This window comes from Pelodiscus sinensis, chromosome 31, assembly GCF_052426305.1.
Source record: "Pelodiscus sinensis isolate ZL-2025 chromosome 31, ASM5242630v1, whole genome shotgun sequence".
In the NCBI taxonomy this organism is placed as follows: Eukaryota; Metazoa; Chordata; order Testudines; family Trionychidae; genus Pelodiscus; species Pelodiscus sinensis.
In genome coordinates, this window is record NC_143082.1 from 10,706,559 (window position 1) to 10,728,252 (window position 21,694).

At 45.9% G+C, this 21,694-nt stretch overlaps 1 protein-coding gene across 1 annotated transcript in view; it reads left to right on the forward strand.

The window, feature by feature from the left end:
• The window catches only part of SCN8A (sodium voltage-gated channel alpha subunit 8), a 132,338-nt gene that overhangs the window by 15,358 nt on the left and 95,286 nt on the right, over positions 1-21,694 (forward strand). The window contains exon 2 of the mRNA XM_089774586.1: positions 14,236-14,565. Coding sequence (XP_089630712.1) covers positions 14,290-14,565 — 276 coding nt within the window. The 5' untranslated portion in view covers positions 14,236-14,289. The remainder of the gene's footprint in view (positions 1-14,235; positions 14,566-21,694) is intronic.

The following is a 21,694-nucleotide window of genomic DNA, read 5'->3' on the forward strand; positions in this document are numbered from 1 at the left end:
CAGCTGGGGTGCTGCTGGGTTGGTCCAGTAGCGCCGCCGCTCCTCGGCGCTACTGGACCAACCCAGCAGCACCCAAGCTGCTCTGCCCCAGGCGTCCTGATTCAGCCGCTGCTGAAACTGACCAGCAGTGGCTGAATCAGGACGCCTGGGGCAGAGCAGCTGGGGTGCTGCCGGGTTGGTCCAGTAGCGCCCAGAGCGGCGCTACGGGACCAACCGGCAGCGCCCCAGCTGCTGTACCACAGGCGTCCGGAGCAAAGCCGCGGAGCACGGGGGCAGCGGGACAGCCCAGACGCACCGTGGCTGTCCTGCTGCCCTTGGGCTCCGCGGCTTTGCTCTGCTTTGCTCCCCGTCCCCCTGGTCTGCAGACCAGGGGGATGGGGAGCAAAGCCGCGGATCACGCGGGCAGCAGACAGCCCAGACGCGTCTGGGCTGTCAGCTGCCCGCGTGCTCCGCGGCTTTGCTCTGCTTTGCTCCCCGTCCCCCTGGTCTGCAGACCAGGAGGACGGGGAGCAAAGTGGCGGAACACGCGGTCAGCGGACAGCCCAGACGCGTCTGGGCTGTCAGCTGCCCGCGTGCTCCGCGGCTTTGCTCTGCTTCGCGTCTGGGCTGTCCGCTGCCCGCGTGTTCCGCCGCTTTGCTTCCTCTCCCTGGTCTGCTGGAGACCAGGGAGAGGGAGGGCCCCGTTCGTAACTGAGGATCCGACGTAAGTCGGATCCGCTTAACTCGGGGACTGCCTGTATTGGGAATCATTAGCTAATAAGACAGGAAAATATCATATTGCCTCTACATAGTCATGGTGCGCCCACATCTTGAATACTATTTGCAGATTTGGTCACCTCATCTAAAAAAGATCGATTGGATTTGGAAAAGTTACAGAAAGGGGAACAGAAATGATGAGGCGGTAAGGAACAGCTTCCATATGAGGAGAGATTAACAAGACTGGGACTTTTTAGCTTGGAAAAGAAATGACTAAAGCAGGGGTGGGGAACCTAAGGCCTGGGGGCCAGATGCAGCCCCCAGCTTGCCTAGATCCAGACCCTGAGGCTTGGGGCTCCCTCTTAGCATTGGGGAGCCCACACTGGTGCTCCAATCCTCCCGTTTACTACCCTTCTTGTGGGGCTGGAGCACATAAAATCTAGCCTAGGCCCACCTAGGCTCTGGTAGGTGAAGGCCATGTGGGGGCCACATCAGTGAGGTTTTTTTGGGGGGGGGAGTGCTTCTCACTTGTGTGCGGCCTCTGATTGATTTTTCTGTGGGTAAGCGGCCCGTGATGCAAAACAGGTTCCCTGCCACTGGACTAAAGGATGGGGAGATATGTTAAGAGGTCTAGAAAACCATGAACAATTTGGAAAAAATAGAATAAGCAAATGTTACTTACTCCTTCAATAACATAACATAAGAAACTCACCCAGGTTTAAAACAAATTGTTTTTTCACAGTCAACCTGTGGAGCTCTTTGCCAGGAAATGGTGGAAAGGCCCAAACTATAATAGGGTTCCAAAAAGAACAAAGTAAGTTCAAGTAGGCTAGATCCATCAATGGCTACTAGACAGAATGGACAGGAATGGTGTTCCTAGCTTCTGTTTGCCAGAAGCTGGCAATGGGCAACAGGGGATGGATTATTTGAAGAATGCCTCTTCTGTTCATGCCTTCTGAAGCACTGGCCACTGTTGGAAGACAGGTTACTGGACTGGATGGACCATTAAACTGACCCAGGAGGGCCAGTCTGATCTTCTATAGAGCCCAAATGTATCTTCCCCCTGCTATAACCCTCTAGACCCCCCTCTACTTCCAGAGTTGAGGTGAAGCTCAGGAGTGCTGACGGTCTCTCTCTCTCTTGGCAGTTAGTAAGAATATACGTTAAAATGTTAGGGCTTATTGGTGTCCCTTAAGTTATTTGCCACAAGATGTCAAGGTTAATATTAGAGCTGAGTGAGTCTAATAGTTATTTAAATTCTCTTTCTTTTATATAGGAATTAGATACAGTGCTCCTGTCAGCTAATTGTGAAGTTATCTGCCAAAAAACGCTAGAGTTTTCCAGTGCCTTAGTAGCCCTAAAAAGAGGTGATATGTGTATGAGGGGAAGGCGAATGGAATCGGTCTCCCCCGTTTTTAGCTGTACGTGTACTGAGCATGCTCAGTAACGCTGCTGAAGCTGCTGTTCTCAGTCTGCCTCCCCCATCAGCACCTGCACAAGTCATCCCCCACCTACCAAAATCTGAAATGGCACCAGCTCCTGCCTCCACCCCCCTGCTGCTTCTGACTATAAACAGTGGAAGGGATGAAAATGGTGGTCTCATAAAGATAGTGCTACTCAGCCAATTTAAACCAAGTGCATCCCTAGCCTGCATGGCTCTTGCCCTAGTATTAAGGGAATTATGAGGATCTGGCAGTCACTATTTATCTGGCATAATAACAGAGCACTGGAAGGCTGCTCTTTCTCCCCTTCCACTTCTATCTGTTGCATATAGGGCCTTCTTCAAAGTGTCTATTCTCACAGTGCTTCTGGTAAAGTTGGGCAGAGCTGTTGTCCCTGTTGTACAAGGACCGCGGCACAGAGAGGCTCAGTCGCACAGAATGTCTGCAACAGAACATGGAATGGTCTTCAAGTCAGTGTTTTAATCACTGGCATCCTTCCTGTCAGCCTTGAAAAACTGTTTCACTGCTTAATCTGAATGAATCTCTACTTCCCACTTGGGACTGGGGATAAATGAAAGTCACCTCTGACTATTGGCTAGGGTTGGAGATGGGAGTCCGGAAGTCTGGGTTCTGCTGTTCTCAGCTCTGTTGATTCTGGGCAAGGCAGGTTGCTGCAAACATGAATCTTTTAAAAACTGACTAGTTTCCTGCATATTCACAGCTGCTGCATCTTCTTGAAAAGTGGGCCCTGGGCAGAGCCCTCAGCTCCGTTCCCCAACAACCACATTGCACAGGAGTCATGTCACCAATTCTAGTATGTGAGCTAGGCAGTGCAACTGATCATCTACTGAGCATTGATTGCTATTTGCACAGTGAAACTACAAAGTGCAGTCAGATGCTCAATATGAACTGGGGAGGAAGCAGAAAAATACTTCTCATTAATCTCCTTCCTTTTAGTAATTTTGTTTTTCATGCATTTAAGCTAAATAGCTATTTACACAAAAAAGAAAAACAGCAACCTTCCTTCTCCTTGCTTCTCCTTCCTTCCCGAGTTTTAAACAGTCTAAACAAAAATCATTGCTGCGTTCAGGTGCTTGTTGTTGCTTATGCTATAAACTTTCTGGATCTCCAGTCTCCCAAATAATCTTCCAGGCAAGAAGGATAGACGTGACTTTTTGAACAAATAAAAGCACATATACGTCATTCCCCCCCCCTTTTTTTAAATGGGGAAATAAATTTTCCCAGATGTTCTATTTTTAAAGAAACAACTACCCCTCCGCAAAAGAAAGTCACTGTCTCCTGCTTCCCCCCTGCATCCTTAATAATAGCATCATTAGTAAATGCACAGCAAAATCTGTATTGATAGTTTGGTAGAACTGTAGTGAAACTCAGATTCCATATTTTTTTAGGATTATTGTATAATTATTATTATATTATGATAGTCTCCCAACTGAGATTGAAGTCTCCTTTTGCTGGGCACTGTATATACATGTAGGCAAGACTGCCCTTGCCCTGAAGAGCCTAATCCTAATACTTAAGAGAAGGAGTGGAATAAGGGAAGTATTGTTATCTTTTATAGAGGTAGTAAGTGACTTGCCCAGAGTAGGAAGTCCATGACTTGGGTCCTTGTCCCTAAGTGCAAGAGCATGCTTCTTCCATAACTATTGAAATCAATGGAGGTGTGATGATTTACACTTGAAGAATTGGCTCATCTGTGAAGGGCTTAGATGCCAAGCTACATAATTATCTAGACTTAGTGGGTATGTCTAGACTGCATCCCTCTGTCGGCAGAGGGATGCAGATTAGGCAGGTCGACATTGCAAATGAGGCAGGAATTTAAATATCCCGTGCCTAATTTGCATAAAAATGGCCACCGCGTTTTGCCGACGCAGCACTTTGTTGGCAAAAAGCTGCAGTCTAGAGGGGGATCTGTCGAGAAAGAAAGCCTTTTTCGACAGATCCCTTATGCCTCCTGCAAGGAGGTTTACAGGATCTGTCGAAAAAGGCTTTCTTTCTCGACAGATCCCCCTCTGGACTGCACTTTTTGCCGACAAAGTGCTGAGTCGGCAAAATCCGGTGGCCATTTTTATGCAAATTAGGCACGGGATATTTAAATCCCTGCCTCATTTGCAATGTCGACCTGCCAAATCTGCATCCCTCTGCCGACAGAGGGATGCAGTCTAGACATACCCAGTATGACTAAAGAGCTGAGGGATGTACTGGGAGTGTACAAATACTTGCATAGTGTGGGGAGGAGGATTGTGTAACATGTTGCAACGAGGGTTGTCACTCAGAATAAAGGGGTGACATTAAGAAAAGGAAAATAGTAATTTGAATATCAAGGAAAAAATCCCTGTTAATTAGATCTGTTATTCTGGAGGAAAATTCTTCTAAGGGAAGCAATGGGAATACCACTGCTTGAAAGTAGTCTTGGCCAAGTTGGTAAAGGTTGGACCTCCCTGGTCCGGCACCCTCAGGACATGATGGGTCTCAGATAGGGGAGTTAGCCACACCAGGGGAGGTCAGGTCTCTCTCAGGAGAGCTGGCGTCCTGGCTGGCTCCCCTTCTGGCTGTTGCTTTGCTCTTGGCCCCCAGTGGCTACCAGCCAGGCTCTGCCCCCGGCCCCCGGTGGAGCTGGCCGGGCTTCCAGCTGGTAGCTTCTGGGGCTCTCTGGTCCAGGGTTCTCTGATCCAGCAACATGGATGTTGCCAGAACACAGATGTTGCCAGATCAGAGAGTCCCAGACCAGAGAGGTTCAAACTGTACCATGGGAACTAATCCTGTGCTGGCAGGAAGATATACTGGAAGACCTGCTACGTTTGTTTGTGATTTAATACAATTTTGAGCTTCTTCTGTGGGCTCCATTTAAGGAGACTCCCACAAATCTCTTTCTCCTTTAAAAATAGATGCATGTTTTTTCTTCACCCTGCACCTTTTGCAGACACAGCAGTGGAAAGTGGGTGTGAAACACTACTAAATTAAAGTGGTAGGTTTTTATACCTACCTTGCACTGGTGCGGATGACTGCCTAAGGTGCAGAGCAATGAAAAGTCATTCCCTGAGGGTATGTCTACACTGCATGGCTATTTTGGGATACCTCTGGTATCCTGAAATAGCTACCCTGCATCTACACAAGCTGCCTGTTATTTCAAAATATTTTTCAAAATAATGGGCACGCTATTTCACCATCCTGGTAAACCTTGTTGCACGAGGGATAAGGGATGGCTCAAAATAGTGAGTTATTTTGAAATTTATCACTGTGTAGACACGCCACATTTCAAAATCAGCTATTTCAAAATAGATTAGAAATAAGATGCACAATTTGCATAGTGCAAATTGCATATCTTATTCTGAGTTTAGGGTGCTGTGTAGACGCACCCTGAGTGTGGTGATCTTTGAAATAACATGAGGCAGAATATTTAAACATCAGGTTTTTGCATCGGCTGCTGAAAACTGAGACAGGTTTCAGAAATATGTTCAGTTAACTTCCTCATGGGAAGATGGTTTCAGGGCCCAAGGAGATCTCTGTTTATATATACAAGTACTGGTTTCAGCGTACAGGCAGTCCCCGGGTTACATGGATCCGACTTACATCGGATCCCTACTTACAGAGTGAGGCAACCCCGCACTAGCTGCTTCCCCCCAGCAGACCAGGGAGACGCAGAGCGGCTTTTCTCAGCAGACACCTCAGCTTGAGAATAAAGGACTGAGGGAAGTGAGGTGTGGGAGAATAAAACTGAGCTCTGGAGAAATGTTTGACTAAAGTTTCCCCTACAATATGTACCAGTTCCGACTTACATACAAATTCAACTTAAGAACAAACCTACAGTCCCTATCTTGTACGTAACCCGGGGACTGCCTGTATAGGAATGACTAGGGGTCACAGTCATGACTAGGATGAAGTAAGTAGAGGGGGATGTAGTCTAAGTTGGGTTGTAGAGGGATTATCAGCTGGTAATGTTCTGCCTTCCTGAAATGCACTTAACATCCTCCTGTATGAGAAACTCTCTGTATTTGTAAGCTGCATTTGATGCTGAAGAGATTTTTCATTGAAACTCATAGAAAGTCAAGATCCTAGGCCAGATTGTAAATGCAGAACTATTTATTTGTGGTGTGGTGGCGTCCAGGGGCCCCACTTGAGCTAGGTGCTGTACATACACATAACTACTTGCCCCAGATAGCTTGCCTTTCAGATATAAGTTGATCTATGGAGTGGATACAACAGACAAATGGCCACAACAACAAACCATGATAACAATGAGAGAGGTGAGCTTCCCATAATAAGCTCTGGTTGCAGTACACCACCTGCCAAGCTATTCCAGAATGTCGTAGCCATCTCGGTGGAGCTCAGTTTTGGGAGGATAAAGTAGTGGCTTTGCACCACCGCCTCTTTATTAGATTTGGACTGGGCAGGGTGCATTTATTTTGTCCGTATCCTTCTCTGAACAGCACTGTAGGCAGGAGAATTTAGGGAGGCAATGATCCATGCTGGTCACCAGTCTCAATGCCCCATCTCCTACAAAAAGTGCAAGATACATTATAATTAGCATGAGTATCTAGATGATGGGGGAAGGGAATTATAGAATACAAGTAAACCCAGTGGGAAGGATAGAAGGGTCCAGGGTGTTTGTAATGTAATGAAATTGGTTTGGAGGTAGACCAGGCAGACAGTGCCTGAAAGGCCTTGCTATCTCATGGCCTATATGAAAATTGTAGGTGGCTCTGAATTGTTTCCAAAAAAGGAATATTTCTAGTGTAATCAGATTCCTAAGGGGGGGAGGGGGAGGTCAGGCAATGAGCAAATCCTGTAGACCTTGCACTCTCTTTATCTCTACTGGTGGTAATTGTAGAACAGAAGGGACAGCCTGGTAAAAGAAGGCACCATTGCTACTTCTGCAGCACCAGTCTACCCTTCTGTTTGCTCTGCTAGTTGAGTGGAGTACTTTTCACTATACCATCTAAATGCACTTGGGTACACAAGTTCCTGCACCTCTCACAATTTAAAGAAAATTCTATGGCTGTGTCTACATTGGGCCACTTATTCCGGAAAATCAGCCGCTTTTCCGGAATAAGCTGCGAGCTGTCTACACTGGCCCTTGAATTTCCGGAAAAGCAACGATGCTCTACTGTACAAAATCAGCCGCTATTCCGGAAAAACTATGCTGCTCCCACTCGGGCATAAGTCCTTATTCTGGAACACTGTTCCGGAAAAGGGCCAGTGTAGACAGCCCAGTAGTCTTTTCCGGAAAAAAGCCCCGATCGCGAAAATGACGCTCGGGGCTCTTTTCCGGAAAAGCGCGTCTACATTGGCCATGGACGCTTTTCCGGAAAAAGGGCTTTTCCGGAAAAGCAGCCTGCCAATGTAGACACTCCTTTTCCGGAAATACTTATAACGAAAACTATTCTGTTTTAAGCATTTCCGGAAATTCATGCCAGTGTAGACACAGCCTATATGTAATATAAGGGAGTGTTTCCTCTATATATTTGGAGAACAGAATCAGTATATCCTGAGTCTTGGTCCAGTACTTCACCACAAAGCCTTCCTTCTTCTCTCTCCAGTTGAAATAGTTCAACAGTGATGATGTTCTGGATTTAAGGGGTTTTAACCTAGTTAGCTGGGACAAGTGGGAGTTCTTGATTTCAAAACAAGACAGAACATTTGCACAGAACACACAGCCTGGGACAACTTGATGCTTGATTATAAACACGAGCAAACAGCTGTATTGTAAAGGCTCTGGCCATCCCTTCTTCATATCTGAACTTGCTTTGTGTTGACTACAGGTTGGGTTGCATGTTAGGCAGGGTACAGTGTGATCCGAGAGATCTGGGTATGTCTACACTGCATTCCTCTTTTGAGAGAGGAATGCGGATGCAGCCGAGCGAAATTGCAAATGAAGCATGGATTTGAATTTCCCGCACTTCATTTGCATAATTGTGTCCAGCCTCTTTTTTGAAATACCCTATTTTGAGAACCACGTGTACACAGCATTTTTTATTTCAAAAACAAACCCTTCTTTCGAAATAACCATTTAAATAAACCTCATTTAAGGAGTAAGGGTTATTTTGAAAGAAGGGTTTTTTCTCGAAATAACTGCGTCTACACAGCGTTTTTTATCTTGAAATAGGGTATTTTGAAAAAGCGGCCGGATGCGATTATGCAAATGAAGCGAGGGAAATTCATATCCATGCTTCATTTGCAATTTTGCGCGGCTGCATCTGCATTCCTCTCAAAAGAGGAATGCAATGTAGACATACCTTCTAGAGAGAATTAGGCCTGGAGCAGAGCACAAGATGGTATCACTTTTGCTGTCTTCCTCTCTCACTGACCTGTGGGGGAATTTGGATCCAGACTAGGAGAGGAACGATGGTCTAATAATTAGGGGTCTAACTTGGGACTTGAGAGAGCTGGATTCACTTCCATGCTCTGCTGCAGACTCTCTGGGCATGTATCTGACGATGGATATGCATTTTTTTGCCCACGAAAGCATATACTCCAATAAATCTGTTAGTCTATAAGGTGCCACAGGACTTCTCGTTTTTTGGGCAAGTCAGTTAGTTTCTCTGGGTACGTGTGCACAGAAGGTGGGAGGGGGCATTCCTGTGCATTTAGGTAAGACCTGCTGTTTGCTAGCTCGGCGTTAGCTAGTGCATTAAAAAGAGCCGTATGGCCATAGTGGTAAGGGTGGTGGCTTGGACTAGCTACCCATCTATAGTCCCACCCAGCCTCCTGGGCACCTGTACGGCTGCCCTTGCTGTGTGGCCTCATTGCTATTCGTGGTGCACCAGTCTGAGCAGAGCTAGCCCAAATCTATTTACTAACACTGAACCCCCTCTCCCTGTCAGCTGCTGAGTGGACCTAACCTCTGTGTCTTAGTAGCCAACGTGTACAATTAGGATGCTGTGGGGGGTATGTTCAGTAAAGATGATGAGATGCTAGGATACTGGAGCTATGTAAATATTTAATGCCTGGTCTATACACATTATTATACCCATCCAAATATTTGTTAAGAGTGGGATTAAGAGTGATGTAGCCCTTAGCATGGAAACAGTTTTGTATATGAGTCAGACCATTTCATGGAATCATAGAATACTAGAATTGGAAGGGACTTCAAGAGATCATCAAGTCCAGTCTCCTGCCCTCTCGGCAGGGCCAAGCACCGTCTAGATCATCCCTGATAGTTGTCTATCTAACCTGCTCTTGAATATCTCCAGTGATGGAGATTCTACAACCTCCCTAGGCAACTTATTCCAGTATTTAACCACCCTGACAGGAAGTTTTTCCTAATGTTCAATCTAAACCTCCCTTGCTGCTATTTAAGCCCATTGCTTCTTGTCCTATCCTCAGAGGTCAAGGAGAACAATTTTTCTCCCTTCTCCTTGTAACACTCTTTCAGATACTTGAAAACTGTTATCATGTCCCCTTTCAGTCTTCTCTTTTCTAAATTAACAAGCCCAGTTCTTTCAGTCTTCCCTCATAGGTCATGTTTTCTAGACCTTTAATCATTTTTGTTGCTCTTCTCTGGACCTCCTGTTTTTTTGCAACAGTGTCACACTGTTGTCTCATGTTTAGCTTGTGGTCCACTATGACCTCTAGATCCCTTACTGCATTACTACTTCCTAGACAGTCACTTCCCATTCTGTATGGCTACATCTACACTGCGAGTTTTTGCGGGACTCATTAGCATAAGTCACAATCTCATTAGCATATTTTCTGTCGTTTCTTTTTGTGCAAGGGGTCTTTGCACAAAAAGAAGCAGTGTAGATGTAGCCTATGAGTGAAACTGATTGTTCCTTCCTCAGTGGTTTACTTTGCATTTGTCCTTATTAAACTTCATCCTATTTACCTCAGACCATATCTCTAGTTTGTCCCGATCATTTTGAATTAAACGATGTCTGTTGCTAAATCAATATGCCAGTACAAAAAGTGTGTATAGCTGAGCCCAAAGTTAGGACTTCAGCTTAATTTTCTATTGGGTTAAACCCGAACATTGAATCTTGTCTACTTAGATTGTAAAGGCTTTGGGAAAGAGACTTTCTCTCTGTGGGATCAGGGTCTAGCTCATTGTGTTATGGGCTGCAAGCACTTCTAGAATACTAGTAATCAAATCTGAAATTTGTGTCAATTTCTGTATCTGAATCGAAGTTTTCAACTTTCCTAGCTCTAGTTGGAAGCACGTAGGTGAAGTCTGTTTCTTCTCTGTCACAGTAGCATGAGCTGTTTGGTCCCCTAATGATTTCGATTGTAATATACTAATTACTTCAGGGTCATTAAGAATTTGATTTCCAGTTTCCCAATTCCTCCAGACTTCTAGTAAATACATCCAGTAGATCTCTTTTGTTCTATGTGGCGGTGAAAAGAAATTGAAGAATTTATGTTAGTTTTTTTCGCAAGTGCAGTTTCATAGATCTTGAAAATAGCCTTGCTGAGGAATTAACAAAACTCAGGCTTTATGCAATTCATACCGCCATTAAAATACTTGTGGTAATCGGTGTAATTCTGTTTGCCCCAAATAAATGAGCAATAAAGATTATTTTGTTGTTTTTAAAGATGGTAGTCAGAAGAAAGATCCTACGCAGATACTGTAACAAATACGTGAGCACAAATTCATGCTTCTTGCTCTGCTGCACTGCTATGTTAAAATTCACAGCAATGACAAGGATATCACTCTGATTCCACCCCTCCCTCGCCCTCTGCTCCAAAACACATACTTCTGCCATGTGAACTAAAAAAAGAATCTCCATTAGCTACTGGCTGTATAGATTATATGACACACATTCTATTTGAGTGCTTCCAGTTGAGTTCATTAGCAGGTACACACACATACCCCACATAATTTCATTGTAGATCCATACACTAAAGCCCATTGCAGAAAAAGAAAATAATCACAATATTGATGATCACTTCACTTCAGCCAAGCTAATTTTGTTCCCATTGTTTGCCAGCAGGGTGTCGAAGCAGGTGATGCTGAACATGGTGGGAGGCCGGATGACTTGGGAGACTAATGGAGGTTTTAAGATCATCCCTGATAAATTGAGCATTGGCCTGCTAAACCCAGGGTTGTGAGTTCAATCCTTGTGGAGGCCATTTAGGGATTTGGGGCAAAAATTAATCAGGGGTGGTACTTGGTCCTGTTGTGAAGGCAGGGGACTGGACTAGATGACCTTTCAAGGTCCCTTCCAGTTCTAGGAGATAGGCAATCTCCATTATTATTATTATTATTATTAAGAACATACGAAGGCACATATCTGGCCTCTCACTTTTCAGTTGGCTTGATTTTCCCAGACTATTAGAAGCATGAGATTGGCTTGACAAAGCCATGGCTGGGATGATTTTGTTGGGATGGTTCTGCTTTGGGCAGAGGGCTGGACCTGATGACCTCCCGATGTCTTTTCCAGCTTTGGGATTCTATGATTCTGTGATTGACCACATGACATTTTCAAAATTAAGACATAATGTGACATACATACATGAGTTCTTTATTTGCCTAGTATTTGTTGAGCCTTCTCAATCCACATTTTCAAGCTTCTTCCACAAGCAGAGGGCTAGAAACAAACTCTTTTTTTAAGTGAAAGTTGAGATTCTCATTTAATCACAGGACTTCAGGAACTGAGGCTTTAAAGTATACTCCAAATAACTCAAGACCTGGCAATTTCGGTCATACAAATACAATTATATTTTGAGGTAAAAATGCAGAGCTGACAGAGAAACTGACGTTGCAATTTTCTGGGTAAGTCATGTTACCACCAGCTGTAACTAATTGGTAAAATCACCCATAATTGGTTGTGCACATTCTAGGTTGGTTTGGTTTTGTAAAGTTTTGTAAATACTAGTGCAATCAAAGTAGGAAAAGGAGTTAAATAGCAGAGTACCAATATTGTGAGGCTGTGCAGGGCAGCGTGAGAGAAAGGACAGTTTGAGGTTAAGGATTCCCTTTCCTCGCCTGGCTTATTTACCTGCTTTCAGCTGCTGGGAGAGCACATGGACTTTGTGGCATATGTTCCTGGCAGGGAAGGATGAGGGCTACCTGCAGCCACGTCTCACCAGCCAGGATTATGTTACACCCTGAAAAGGACTTTATCTGAGTATACCATTCCCCTTCTCCCTCTGCATCACCTACCCCCATGAACTCACTTTCCCTGGCAGACACCCTTGAGGGGGTGTTGTGAGAGTGGGCATTGATCAGGGCTGGACACAAAATGCTTCCATTCTGCCCTTTCTGAATAAGCATGTTCCACCATCTTGATGACCTCATCGGACTTGAGGGAATCTTGCCAGGGTGAAGTTATTCCAGGTACATCTTGAAAGCAGAGGACTACGCAGGCTGTCTGTGACTGACTTCATGCTGGAATAGCTGAATCATAATGATTCGGCCCTAGTGCGATCATTGGTTTCAAGTAACATGAAAGTCATTCTTTATTCAGAGGTCCCTGGCATTAAATGTCTATTGTAAAACTCTGTGTACACGCATCTTTGGGGAACAAGCACTCTGTCTTATCAGGGCAATCCATTGTCTTTAAATGTGCCGACCATAGTGTGCACTACTTTCATATGTAAACATCTGTGTCCAACATTCCGTGGCAATTTTATCTTTTCTCTAGAAACCCTATGCCTCTCCAGTAGTCCTCTCTTAAGCACCAGTGTCTTTGCTCTGTTGTATTTTAGCCTGCAATGCTGCAGTACTGTTGCATCAGTGCAAGGTTTCTAGAATTCCTATGCCTTTCTCTTCCTAAGTGTGAAAAGCTGGAATCAGAGACACCCTTCTCTTATCTCAGAATTGCAACATAATCTTAATGCTCAGTCTCAGCCAAAGGATTGGTGAAAGGTGTAAAACTTCAGAGGTTTTCCTGGAGTGTTGGATCCAGGCAAATTGATTTTCTAGCTTCCCCCCCTTTTTTTGCTTTTAAATCTTATAGACACTCTCTTTGCGGGGACAGTGCTGAGGTCTACTGAATACAGAATTGTATCTCCAGGCAAACCCATCTGGTAAACTTCACTAATGCCCTCGTGGTATATTTTGTAGTTACTTCTCAAATTAATTTCAGTAGTCATTCTAAACACTTGTTTAAAAATTGTCGGTGCTTATTTGTTTGGATGTTTTGGATTAGACCCTGATCCTACAAACTGATGTGAGCTGATCTACTGGAGCTCTGTGTGGGTGCAAAGGATTTGCTCCCCACCATAGCAGCTTGAGGATTTGGTGGGCCTTAGTCAATTTTGCTGCTGCACTTTAATCTGCTTCTTTAAACTTTTCTTGTTCTCATGCACTGGCACAAAGCTGTGATGTTTGGGCTGAAAATGGTGCCGTGGGGATGTTTTTTTGTCTAAATATCTGCATGTTGTTTTTTAAAACAAATTATTATTAAATTTTGTAAAGACCTTTTCTTAAAAGTTAAAAACCGTTAATTTGGAAGGGGGGGGGGAAATATATGGCAATATTTTCCCCAAAAGACCGTTAATTTAATATGCACCTTTAAAGGGTTTATAAGATTTGATCTTGCACAGCAGAGGTATGGAGTGTTGCAAAAATAAACACACAATGAGACGTAATGAGGAGTGTAGGAGAACTCATCCTGTGATAATGAGTATTTCTGAGTGTTCCCTATGGGCCTAATCCAATGCCCACTGAAATCAATTGGGAGACTTTTAATTAATTTCAGTGGTATCACATTGGGCCCAAGGGCCAGGCTTACAAAAGAATTGAGCCCCCAGAAAGTTGAACTTTTGGAAAGTTAGACCCAATTTACTCTGGCTTTAGACTCATGAATGAAGGTGGAGAGAGGTGCGCTTAGCTAAGTGCCTTGTTAATATGATGAGGAATGTGCTTGAAGCCACCCATCTGAAAACCTGTAAAGTTTCTCACTACCGTTTCCTGCCCAGTGTTCTTGGGAATGAGGGATCTGAAATGCAGGGAGGCTGAGACAGAGTACCTGACCTGATTTGCTCCTACTTGCAGCTTTCATTTGCATTGGAGGGCATTGGCCTTTTATGTCCCACTGTGCCAAAATGAATCACCATTGCTTCCCCGGGAAATGTACATGTCCATATCCAGGGCAGTGTCTTACTATTGATTTTGTCTGTGCTGTTTTATCCCATGCAGAGTTGACCTGTCCTGGGTGCAACATAACTAAAGAAGCTGCTGCAGGATGAAAAGATGGCAGCACAGCTGCTCGCACCACCAGGCCCTGATAGTTTTAAACCTTTCACCCCAGAATCTCTGGCTAACATTGAGAAGCGCATTGCAGAGGAGAAGAAGAAGAAGCGTCCAAAGCAAGACAGCAGCCATCGGGATGACGACGATGACAACAAACCAAAACCAAACAGTGACCTGGAGGCGGGGAAAAATTTGCCTTTCATCTATGGGGACATCCCGAAAGGCCTGGTTGCTGTACCACTGGAGGACTTTGACCCTTATTATTTGACCCAGAAAGTGAGTCTGCAGGAGAGATGATAATAAAACCACCTTTTTCTTAGGGAATTGCAGGTTTGGGTGATGGCAGCCACTTTGTGTTCTTGGTAATGGGGTGGGAGGGAAAGGAATCTTTGTGCCAGGCTGGTGGTTTTTTAAACATACTGTTTTTGCTTTGTGTTTAACCAACATCACTTTTGTCCTTCATGAGGCTTCAGAACGGTTATCCATCTTATCAAGGAGAAGGAGGATAAGAGGTGACTTGATCACAGTCTGTATTTACATGGGGATGTTTCTGGCAGAGGACTCTTTAATCTAGCAGACAGAGCAGAATGAGATCCAATGAAGCTTGATGAATTCAGGCTAGAGATAAAGTGCCTCTTTTTAACACTGAGGGTAATTAACTATTGGAACAAATTATCTAGGGATCTGGTGGACTTTCCATGACTTTAGGTCTTTAAGTCAAGTATCTTGTTTTCTCTAAAAGATATGCTTTAGATCAGTTACATGACATAGCCTTGATGCACAAATTACTAGATGAAACAAAAAACAGGACTATGTTTTTTGATTCAGCTACGCCAGACTAACATGGCTACATTTCTATCACCAAATTACTAGATGAAACTCTGTGGTCTGTGTGATGCAGGAAGTCAGACTAATTGTTCCTAATGGCCCTTCCAACCTATGGATGTAATATTTGGTGACTAGTCTGCTTCTCAGGTGGCCCTGACAACTCCCACTTGGGGTGATGTTGATACCTTACAGGTATCAAAACAATGTGAGTTGTTATTGCAGTAAATCCGCTAGGATCTGCTACCCTAACAAGGGACAGCAGAATTCATGCAGAAACTTGTGTTGGCTCAGTTAAAGGTGGATCTGCAAGTGGTGGTAAAAGAAACTTTTTCCCTTGGGGATAGATATAGGCTAAGTCTAGACTGCAAAGGTAAGTCGGAAAAAGATATGCAAATTGCGAACCGTTTTCTGCTTTTCTGTCGAAAGAGGCTTTTCTGAGATTTCGTGCATCTCCATGGTGCCAAATTTCAGAAAAACCTGCTCTTTCGACACATCCCTTCTTCCTCGTAAAACGAGGTTTACAGGGATGGCGAAAGAGCGTGTCAACTCTTTTGAAAAATTTTCCGCTGCAATCTAGACATAGCCATAGTTATTTGTATGGGATACATACATACATCGATCAGCCTTTGAGCTGAAGGAATAGTGGGACAGAATTGCAACACTCAAGTAGAGGAATTCTTTAGGTTGATTTAAAAAAAAGTATTTGTCATAGGGATGAAAGAGAAAATGGCAAAAACTAGGGCTATAAATCAGGAGGTGTTTCCAGATGGTCATGTCTACAGGCAGTCCCCGGGTTACGTACAAGATAGGGACTGTAGGTTTGTTCTTAAGTTGAATCTGTATGTAAGTCGGAACTGGCGTCCAGATTCAGACACTGCTGAAACTGACCGCCAGTTCTGACTTACATAGAGAATCAACTTAAGAACCCCAGGCGTCCCCAAGTCAGCTGCTGCTGAAACTGATCAGCAGCTGATTCCAGGAAGCCCGGGGCAGAGCAACTCTGCCTCGGGCTTCCTGTAGTCAGCGCTGGTCAGTTTCAGCAGAAGCTGACTTGGGGACGCCTGGGGCAGAGCAGCTGGGGTGCTACTGGACCAACCCAGCAGCACCCCATCTGCTCTGCCCCAGACGTCCTGATTCAGCCGCTGCTGAAACTGACCAGCAGCAGCTGAATCAGGACCTGGGGCATAGCAGCTGGGGTGCTGCCGGGTTGGTCCAGTAGTGCCCACGGGCGCTGCAGGACCAATCGGCAGCGCCCCAGCTGCTCTGCCCCAGAGTCCAAAACAAAAGCCTGGTCTGCGGGGGGGGGGGGGCACACTAGCTGCGCCCCCCCCCGCCCCAGCAGACCAGGGACACGGGGAGCAGAGCCGCAGCGGCAGCGGGGTGCCGCGCCTCTGAGGCTTTGCTCTGGCAAAGCCTCAGAGGCGAGGGACCCCGCCACGGCTGCGGCTTCAGTCTGGGTGCCTGTGGTCTGCTGGGGACGGCCCCCAGCAGACCACAGGCACCCGGACTGAAGCCGCAGCCGCGGGGGGGCCCCGCGCCTCTGAGGCTTTGCCAGAGCAAAGCCTCAGAGGCGCGGGGAACCGCCGCTGCTGCCGCTCCAGTCTGGGTGCCTGTGGTCTGCTGGGGACGGTCCCCAGCAGACCACAGGCACCCTGACTGAAGCCGCAGCCGCGGGGGGGTCCCGCGCCTCTGAGGCTTTGCCAGAGCAAAGCCTCAGAGGCGCGGGGAACCGCCGCTGCTGCCGCTTTGACTGAAGCGGCAGCAGTGGCGGTTCCCCGCGCCTCTGAGGCTTTGCTCTGGCAAAGCCTCAGAGGCGCGGGACCCCCCCGCGGCTGCGGCTTCAGTCAGGGTGCCTGTGGTCTGCTGGGGACCGTCCCCAGCAGACCACAGGCACCCAGACTGGAGCGGCAGCAGCGGCGGTTCCCCGCGCCTCTGAGGCTTTGCCAGAGCAAAGCCTCAGAAGCGCGGGAACCCCCGCTGCTGCCGCATGAGACCCGGTGCCTGTGGTCTGCTGGGGACCGTCTCCAGCAGACCACAGGCACCGGGTCTCATGCGGCAGCAGCGGGGGTTCCCGCGCTTCTGAGGCTTTGCTCTGGCAAAGCCTCAGAGGCGCGGGAACCCGCCCGGTGCCCCTGGTCTGCTGGAGCGGTCTCCAGCAGACCAGGGGCACCGGAGCAGCTTACGAACGGGGGTTTCTCGCCCCGACTTCCGGGGCGAGAAAGCTCCGTTCGTAAGTGTGGATCCGACATAAGTCGGATCCGCGTAAGTCGGGGACTGCCTGTATTAGGAAATAGAAAAGTCTCCAGAGAGAAGTAGTTGATTAGTAAATGTACAGCAATACATAGGTGCTGTAACTCGGGGTGCTTCTACACCCCCGTCCTGAAGTTGTTTCCATAATATACAGGGTTTGATGTTTGGTTCAGTCAGGGGCGGATGAGAGTGCCGCGGGGTCCTGGGCAGCGAAATTTCGCAGGGCCTCTCCTTTGACACGGTACATGCGCGGGGCCTCAGGAAGCGTGGGGCCCAGGGCAGCCGCCCCGCTCGCCCTGCCCTAAATCCGCCGCTGGGTTCAGTGGCTCTCAGCATGTTACTGTATAAATTGTTCCAGCACTCTTGCAGCAATGAACAGTCCTGTGCAAGAGAAGGGGAGTCTGGCCATTGGCTTGCATCGTGGTCTAGATAACATAATACCAAATATCTTTTCTGTCTCTGATTTCTGTGACTTTCTTTCATGGAGGTCAGAGTTTGGACAAACTGGGGAAATCTACTAGAAAGATGCAGGTTTCACCTGGCAAGATGGAGGTTTGACTGTTTGTATCACGACTGCTAGACACAAATATTGGTCAGTGACTTTACATGAGTTTGAGGTGATCAGTTGACTGTCATGTAAAATCATTAACTTATTATGGACTATTTTTTGACTTTTTCTTCATGTCAGATCTTTCTCACCTGACTCGTGCGAGTGGTCCTGTGAGCATGAGCATGCTACTCATGAGAGTGTGGTCAACTGGATTTGGCCCTTAAAAGTTTGAGACAGCTGATAATTCTCTTTGCATCTACATTAGCAGGTTTCCGTGCCTCAATTGCTATTAACAATATAAGCACCAGTGCAGAGCAAAATATGGTACTGGGACTATCTAGGTCCTTGCCATGCTAGTGCTTGTATCAGTTTTAGCACCATTGTAGCTGCAGTGGTGCTGAGTCGGGCACTAAATTTGCGAGTGTAGAAACAGCCCTTACGAAATCTTCTTGAGGGTTCTGTGCTGGCCAGGTGTGTATGCGTGTGCATCACTCTCGGGAAATATTTCCAGCTAACTGATTGGATTTTTATATTTTAATTACACAGTGCTGTAACCTCATCCTGTGGTAGGAAAGAAAATATATCAGCCAGGTTTTTCTCCCACATGGTGGAGTGAAGAGAGGCTTCTGTCACATGGTTTTGATGCGGAAGAATGTAGCTTACGGGTCTCCATTCATTCTTCCCTGGGCCTAGTGCAGTTGTTCAATCTGGGCAAAGTGGGTAAAAATGCTACAAAACCCCTGAAGAATGGGAGCATTTTGTACCCACTTTTCACTGGAGTGACCGACTGCACAAGGTGCAGGCCAACGGAGTTGCATCTAGGGCTCCCAGTGAGAGGGATGCATGCATAGTGAGTGAAAGCATGACGTGGATTTCCATCCTTCAGAGCTTTGGGAAATCCTTGCAAGCTACCCAAGTACTTCCCCAGAGGAAGGAATCCCAGATGGTCACCACACAAAAAACATATTTTAAGGTGGGAAATGTTCATTTTTTTATCAGAAAAGGCAGATTTGGAATAATATTTTGGCATTTAAAACTGGAGATGCTCTACAAACTCGGCATATGTGCCATGCAGAGAATGTGAACCTCTCCTTGCAATGGGACCAACTGCAGATGTTGGAGGGGAAGGTCACTGATAAACTTTTACAGTCCAGCAGACCTCATGCTCGTTGCTCTGTACGAAAAACCTCTCTCTCTTCCCATCGATACTAGAATAGCCTATTTATTGGCTCTTTTGCTTTGCATCCAATTTAGCATGTATGAGATTTAGATGTGTGTCATCATTCCTTCAAATAGCCAAAGTCTCTAGCTAGAGCTTCCCAAAAACATTTTTTTTAAAGTCCATTTAAAAAAAGGCCCTCTCTGAATCATCAGAAATTGCAGATTTGTTTGAATAGTGGGAAGTTTGCCCAGATTACATTCTCTTCACTTCCTAGCATTTGCCAAACAGTTTTGGAACATGGATTTTTTTTTCTTTTAATGCTAGGTACATGGCATTGTTAGGCACTACAGCAGATGGTTGCTTTCCCATTGTGTTAGGAACAGCTGTAGCCAGAGGTAATCTTGGTTACACTCAGCATTCAACTGAGAATCTTATCTTCTCATTTTTTGTTAGTCTCTAAGGTGCTGCAAGGCTATTTGTTGTTTAAGTTTTCTTATTAACCAGTTGGCTAATAGTGATAAGTGAGGCACTGTTACCTAGTGGCTGGATCAAGGCAAGGGTGTCAGAACTCTTAGGTTCTATTTCTCAATCTGTGAGTAGCATTCCTTGGGCAAATCACTTCCCTTTTCTGTGCCCCAGTTTTCCCACGGTAAAATAGGTGTCGTGGTCCTTGCTAGAACTTGGTAAATTATTTATTCATAACTACAATTTCTTGAACCAATTAGTCCTTTTTCCCATTCATGCAAAAACCAATTAAGATTTTGTCTGATCAAATTGTAGTGTCCGTGACTCTCCATGAACTGAGAAGTGTGAGCGGTCAAGGCGGGGAAGGGGAATATGAAGTTTCTATTTTCTGACTGGGCATTTTAAACATTTGAAGCAGAAGGCTTTTGTTTGTGTGTGTATACAGGGATTCAGGCAAGTGACATCATATTTCCAAACAGTCACAAGGATTAACAACAAAGTAATTTAAGAGAAAACAAGTTTAAAAAAGGCAGTGATATGATCAAACTGGTGAATCAGAATTTGCAAATGCGTTTTTTCCATTTCTTGGCTGACTTTATCACTTCTGCCCACGGTCAGCCAGCTGCCTTCCTTCCTCCCAACAGATCGACTTCTCCCCTTCCCTCCCAGCACCTCCTGCCCAGCATGATCAGCTGTTCCATGGCAGGTGGCATTGGGAGCCAGAGAAAGGAGTGGGGAAGTGGGCGGAACTGGGTGGGAAGAGGTGGGGCAGGGGTGGGAAAAGGTGGGATGGGGATGGAGCCATGAATTTATTTTTATTAGACTGAGTGGGTGCAGCATATTTGTGGTAAGATTGCATCGAAACAGTTATTTTTAAATGAGAAATTTAGTATTTTACTGATTTTTACAAACTCAAAAAACCTGATTTAAATTTAAAAAAATCTGATTTTTTTTAATTTTAAAAAAATCATTGGTTTTTATCCACCTTAGTATTTGCACATCCCATGTTTGTTTTTTTTAAATCGCGAGTGATGATTGTGGCTTGAATCTGAGGGACTATGGACCATATAGGCCACTGGCTGGGAATGAAGGGAAAAAAATACACACGCTGGTAATGTCCTTTCTGTTTTTAAATTCTTTGATACTGCCAAGTTGGGGGGGGGGGGGGGAGGGATCATGTATGAATCTATGTAGACTGACGTCAGTGGGTGTTATGGGTGCTCAGCAACTGTGAAGCCCAGCCACAGGAGTCTGGGTGGCAAAACTGAATGTATCAACCAAGTCACCGACTTGCACATGTACGCCTAAGAGTATTGCTAGCGTGCTTGGGCCACTAAAGTGAATTGCATCTGCATCAAGTCACGTGCCCTGTTGGAATGAAGCTGTCCTGCCCAAAATGTCACCATGAGCGAGTGCATGAAATTGGGAGGCAGAGAAGGGATATGTGAGATGAGTCAGGGAGACCTGTGCACCCGCACCTTATGGTTCAAAGATCCTGCTCCTATTAGCTCTTTGAATTCCTACAGTTTCTCCTCATGCTTGTGATTTCAGACAAGATCTGAGGTGCTGCACCTGGGCCCTCCATGCCTTGGGGGAGATGCAGTGAAACATTCAGGGTGGAGAGATGGATGGAACACAAGGTTTGGGTTGGTCTCTTGAGTTTCCAAATGTAAGGGGACTGTTACCCCTTACTAAAACTCTGTGGGAGTTTTTGGTTTGCCAGCTCGCAGTATCTGAAGGGGAAGAGTTCATGAGACTGACAGACCCCAGAGACAATGGAAAGCAGCCAACACTCCAGCTCAGCCTGATTGACAGGTTGGACAGGCCAGTGAGGAAGGGGAGAGGCCAGGCCCCGTCCTCCCTGTGAGCTGGGATTGTTCTGGCTCTCTCTCTCTCTGAGCAAACAAGCTGTGTGCAGAAGAGGTCCTGCAAAGACAGAGAGCTGAAAAGAGCAGTGCAAGCTGTATGAAGGAGTCCTGCAAAAGGAACAGAGAGCTGAGACACTGCTAAGAGGAGTGCAAGCTGTGCTGAGGGGCAGTTTTTGCAGCAGCAGAGACAGGCATACAGAGCACAAGGAATGCAGACCCTGTGTTGAGCAGCAAACTGGCAGGGCTCAGAGAGCAAAAAGGAACAGAGAAGCAACACAAGGA